At 38.2% G+C, this 6495-nt stretch overlaps 1 protein-coding gene across 1 annotated transcript in view; it reads left to right on the top strand.

Moving 5' to 3' along the window:
* Positions 1-328: 328 nt before the first annotated feature.
* Positions 329-6495, top strand: part of LOC144448274 (uncharacterized) — an 8594-nt gene continuing 2427 nt past the window's right edge. Inside the window, exons 1-3 of the mRNA XM_078138456.1 lie at positions 329-1502; positions 2612-2685; positions 5629-6495. The exon at positions 5629-6495 is cut by the window's right edge and continues 2427 nt beyond it. Of these exons, the coding sequence (XP_077994582.1) occupies positions 359-1502; positions 2612-2685; positions 5629-5811 (1401 nt within the window). The 5' untranslated portion in view covers positions 329-358 and the 3' untranslated portion in view covers positions 5812-6495. The remainder of the gene's footprint in view (positions 1503-2611; positions 2686-5628) is intronic.

The following is a 6495-nucleotide window of genomic DNA, read 5'->3' as shown; positions in this document are numbered from 1 at the left end:
TTTCCCGCGCTATGAGACTATAGTCTGCCGATCAGATTTGAAAGCTAAGCGACACGAGGTGCATTTCTTTGTTCGCTGATAGCGGTAAGTTTAGTGTACTACATACAGCAGTCGAAGGGGTTAGCGGCCAGTGCTTTTGTATATTTAGCTGACAGACAAATACGAGTCGCGTTCGTTTGTCAATGAGTGCATTTTCTTTATTATTCAGTCTCTCGGTTTTGTGACAGGCCTCAGGGCGTGGGGTACGCATTAATTTGTATGACAATTCATTGAACGGCCTCGATTTTGGAGTACTGTTGCCAGGCGGTACACACACAGATTCTAAACATACTACTACCGTGTCACTCCACTGAACAACATGGCGGTTATAAGAGATATTTTTGATGATATGAACCGAGTTGGTAACGATATTTCGACCCATCTTTCATTGGAATACAGTAAAAATGAGAGAGGACTGCCAAAGCTTCACTCGACGCACGACGACAGACATTTTGGGTCTTCGGGCCCCTATGGGAGGACACAGGGTCGTGGCATACAATGCCCAGAATGTTATACGCATATTGACGCCAATGGCGACCGAACGACTACGGTAGAATATAGTCGGAGTAGATACCCTGATGGCAGAATCGTGGAGTTCGGGAGAAATGTTTTACCCCGCGAACGAACCGTGGAATTTGATACGGAATACTACGACCAAGATGATACAGTACCAGAATACAGCAGAAGTCATTTTCCCGAAGAAACTCGATTCCATGACCTCGGAAGGAATCGATATTACGACGACAGAAGCTCAGGATACGATAGGCTTGCATCAACTAACGATTATGACAGGGTCGTACAATTTGGCAGGGATGTTGCGAGTGACAATAGACGTGGACACTTTTCAAGGTCGTACGATACACAGAAGAGGTACAGATACCCCGAGCGAAGCATCGCCACCCCATTGGCAATAGATCGTCGTGACGACGGTCGTTACGATAGACGAGGACGGATTGTGATGTCACCGACTGTAAACCGACTTACACTTGACGGTGTTCGCAGCTATGATCGACCTACGAGTACTTACAGCGGTATTCGCAATGAAAGGCCACTTCGCAGCAGTTTAAAGCAGTCATCAAGACCGCCAAGTCGACATGTCACGATTAACCAGTTTCCAGTGGATGACCAGTCTTTAGAACCGAGGTATGACCCAAAAGGGGTTGGATTCCGCGCTTCCTATAACATCACGAAGTATGCGATATGTGGTCGTCCAGAAAATATCACTTTGACTGTCAGTACAGTGGTCAATGGCCGTGCACTAAAAGGAAATCGCAATGAGTTTGAAATAAATGCTGTTGTCCAGCGACCTGACGGCTCGACAAAACCACTTTCAGTGAAAAGACACTTAAATGGTAAATGTAGCATGGAATTCCGGGAAGTATTTCATGGCACATATTATTTGGATATTTGTGTAAATGGTGTATCCATACCACAGTCGCCATTTAATATAGAAGTGATGGATGGTAAGTAATTGGTTTTGTTTAATTTCATTCATTGATAAAAAAAATTAAATAATACATACATACATACATACATACATACATACATACATACATACACACACACACATTCATACATTCATACATACATACATACATACATACATACATACATACATACATACATACATACATACATACATACATACTTGCATGCAGACATGCAGACAGAGACAGACAGACACACACACACATATGTATACATACATACATACATACATACATACATACATACATACATACAAAAATACATACATACATACATACATACATACATACATACATACATACATACATACATACATACATACATACATACATACATACATATTACATACATACATACATACATACATACATACATACATACATACATACATGCGAATAAAAATACAAAATATTTTATACATGCACACACACACAAAGTAACACATTCATGTGACATTAGTTCTTTGCATAAAGTCTTTGCATGTACGTCGTTGCACGCCATCGTTCCTCCTATGAAAGCCTGTATCTATCTATGTGTGTGTATGTATGTATGTGTGTGTGTGTGTGTGTGTACTATATATATATATATATATATATATATATATATATATATATATATATATATATATATATATATATATATTATACACATTGATAATAATTATATTTTCAATCGGTCAATACAAAGCCTAACAAAGTATATAAGACATACCCTCAAATTGTATAAACTACTAACATAAAGACATATATTTATTACATGTAATCATTTATCATAACATCGTATATCTGGTATACATGCATAGATTGTTACTGCAGACTTCTATTGTAGCCAATGTCAACACAGGTGGCAGCCGTACATAGTTTGGCAAACAGATTAGTTTACTAGCAATTCAGGTGTGTAGAAAGAATTCATACACAGTGTCAATTTCATAGTGGGTTTATTTGAAATAATTGTGGGGAATGTGACCAGATATATAATATAACACAACTCAAGGAATGATTTATTTACCAATATTTTCAGTTGTTGTCAATGCGGGTATTCATGTTGCCATAGTAACGATGGGATATATATTTTTTTTATACAGGATGGCATATGGGTAAGAAGATGTCCGTTGGTACTACTGTAGTGAGGGGACCAGATTGGAAGCATGGAAATGAAGTAAGACATTTAAAGTTGTATCATATTTTGTCGGTGCATGTGTATGTTTGTATGGATGTATGACGGAGAGAGAGAGAGAGAGAGAGAGAGAGAGAGAGAGAGAGAGAGAGAGAGAGAGAGAGAGAGTGGGGGCGGGGGGAGGGAGGAGACAGACAGACAGACAGACAGACAGACAGACAGACAGACAGACAGACAAAACGGTTGATGGATGTGCGTTTGTGTTTACGTGTGTGTATGTATGTATGTATGTATGTATGTATGTATGTATGTATGTATGTATGTGTGTATGTATGTATGTATGTATGTATGTGTGTGATGATATTACACTGTGTCTTTCCATTAGGTATAATAACTGTATGTGCAAATATAATTTGTGCGCCCAATTTGTCGTCAACTTGTAACTAAATTATATTTTGAAATGTCCTGTTTTCTATTTTGGTTACTTGGGTAATCCTCCCATAGGCTTTGTATGAAAGGTTAACATTCCAAATCACCCCCTTCAAACAGTGACCTTTGTCGACCACGTGTTAGCTGAGGACAATGATATTATAGCCCCTCATCGACCACATGTCAACTGAGGTCAATGATATATAGATTGATTAGTGGACTGGAAAGAAAAGCGTACTTGTGTAACTAATACACAACATTTATAGCCATGTTGTAAAAGGTATACGTATCTTATATATGCACATCACGCAAAAAAAAAAATCACAGCACATTATAGATTAATTTGTAATAATATGATGCAAAATGCTAGCGTAGAAGTAAGGATTTCGTGTGACCATTGCACATGATATCGATACACGTCACGGTGAGATGTATTTGTAATGTGTACACTGATCAACTCCACACAGTTGTCCATACCAAAGTTGCCATGGTGATTTCAACCAAACAAATATCTGTACTTCAAATCTTTGCACATGTCAGACGAGGCAATGCCGTCTCACGATTAATGTTGACCTCGTTTCCTTGCGCATGCATTAGCACTAGTTCTAGGTCAGGTTCTATATTTGAACTTTGCTTAATATCAATAAATCTGTTATTTTATTTCATGCCAACATGGGGAATGTAAATGTGCGGCTACACACTAAAATACTTGCAAGTAAATTACTAGTTATCGCAATGTCAAAAATGTTCCCCCCGGGGGGGGGGGCTATTCCCCTTATTTGATTGATTATACGTATATGTGTCATCCTTTGGGGTGCGTTTTCTAGCCCTTTGGTCTAAAATGGGTTCTGGGTTTTTTCGAGCTGAAGAGTCTAAAACAGGGTCCACTTTGCATTAATTTCGACTTTGCTTGGTCTAAAATGTGGTCCATTGTCCTTTACGAAATCATGACTGCCATTAATTGTCCCAAAATGTTGTCTGCTAAGGAAAATGTATTTAGGTCCAAACTTTCATCTTTTAAAAACCTGTAATGGTCTAACATGGGGTATTGATTTTTGGTCAAAGTGGGTCTAAAAAGGGCCTGGGGTTTCCAGCACTGGCCACACACCCCTACCAGAGCTGGCCAACGGTACCCCCCCCCCCCCCAGGATAATATCACGAAGACAAGAAAAAAACTACAGAGAGACACGTATTACGATTAGGACATGTGCAGGCCATGAAAAATTCTCGCTGCGGTGGTAATGTAAAAAAAGATTGCACCGAAAACGTGATTAATATGACATAGAGTTACCGTTACTTGAACAGTTCAAATTAAATATGGATACAGCGATAGCGGGTACACGTGTAATTCGGGTTGGATTTCAAAGGGTCTCATTTTCGGTATTACACGTTAGAAGCCGTTTACACTGAACAATGCGTACACGGTATGAAAGACTCTATTAGTTCAGGCGTAACATGTTTTCTTTTTATGTAAAGAAATTTACATCTCTCTTCTGTTTTCAGTGTTAGTAACATTCACGTAGGCGTGTTGTTAAAGCGGTGAATTGAAATTCATCCATTGTACACAAACACACTCTCGAACTATGGCCACCGTAACTATATGCGTACGTCGTTGTGTTTACTTGTGTTTACACCGTGTCGAGGGCGCTGTATACCGAGCTGACACAACGGTATAGTATTGCATCGTGTCGTAGCGAACAATACCAGCGACATAAACGACACTCCCGAACGACTGCAATGGAAATGTGTTCTCAACGTGTACCATTGCACTCAGCTGAGTAGGGGTAGCACTAATCCGTCGACAAACTAAAAAATAATTAACACCTTTTTTTTCAAAATCTAAAAATAACACTGGTCAGTTGAATGGACATGTTTCGTAGCATTCCGTGGTTTGTTTGCATTGATTTCTAAATGAGATAATAATGAAAATGATGATACTTGATAATTATAGAATATATCACACATTTTTTTTATTTACAATAAACCATCATTTATGTAGACATTCTGACGGATATACAAGTATACAGCCGTTCACAAAGTGGTTGCTAGTATTTAATAGATTTCAAAAATCGAAATAGACAAAGTAATAAAAGAGTGTTTAATACCCCCACCCCTCCCCTCATCTGACTTATACCGATTATCACCCTCAACCTTTCTTTTTGCTAAGGAATGGGATGAGGTTTTTCATTCTTATTGATCGCCGAATATGTGTGTCCGTACGTGTGTAATTGTATGTACGTATGTATGTATGTATGTATGTATGTATGTGTGTATGTATGTGTGTATGTATGTATGTATGTATGTATGTACGTATGTACGTATGTATGTATGTATGTATGTATGTATGTATGGATGGATGGATGGATGGATGGGTGGGTGCGTGGATGGGTGGATGGATGGATGGATGGGTGCGTGGATGGATGGATGGATGGATGGATGCGTGTATGTGTGTGTCGTGTTCACTCATATAATTGTCTCCTTTGTAACAAATTTCCCAATTTTAGAAAAACAACAAGTTATCGCAATTTCTTTAACTTTTATTTACGTTTCTTTTAGGATGGTGGTTATTCGGGTAAAGGAACTGTAACCAGGGCAGTAGAAGAATTCCGTCGTGGATGGACTGTCACCGTACAATGGGACTACGACGGCAATCTCCGTCAATACAACATGGACCACTACTCATGTCCGTTACGACTCTGTGATTTTTATTCCAACATATCTTCCACCTATAACCGTTAATAACTAGACGAAACCAAATACTACCATAACCAAAGTATTCTAGGGTCAAACCAGTGACAATTTAAGAGATTTCATTTGAATATTTCAGAGCTTAGACAGTATTTTTATTATGCGCTGTTCAGGCGATCTTCTTATTGAAAAGAAAATGTCTAACTTATATTTGTATGTTTTAATAGCTAGCCAGATGTATGTTTTTGCCAATCAATAAAGCCGTAGATTCAAGATATCCCGATGTATACACGAACAATGAACTTTAACCCAACACTTATATCCTTCTCAAAAAAAATAATTAAACAATATTTCAATGTCAAGTTCTCAAATTAGTAATGTCTTATCAGTGACGTCACAAGGGATAGATGCTTTGGTTCAAAAGCAAAATTTTATGCCAAACAAGTATTTTTGTCAACCCAAATTTAATCTTAAACCGACGTAGATGAGTCCTTAATTCGGGGGTCATTTTTGACTTAATGAATGTCGTGCACAGTTCTCTTTAGGAATTAGTTAAGCACATACATGTACATATTACTTAATTGTTACACTTAACTTATTGATAATTTTGGGTTATTGATGAAGTTACAAAATAAGGAACCTCCAAGCAAACTAATCAGAGATAGAGAGAGTAATATATTTTACAGTGACATACCTTGTCCTTGGCTAAACGTGTCCTCGGTCATGAGGCTTAGA

This window comes from Glandiceps talaboti, chromosome 17 (genome assembly GCF_964340395.1).
Source record: "Glandiceps talaboti chromosome 17, keGlaTala1.1, whole genome shotgun sequence".
NCBI lineage: Eukaryota > Metazoa > Hemichordata > Enteropneusta > Spengelidae > Glandiceps > Glandiceps talaboti.
This window is presented reverse-complemented; position numbering and strand designations above follow the sequence as displayed.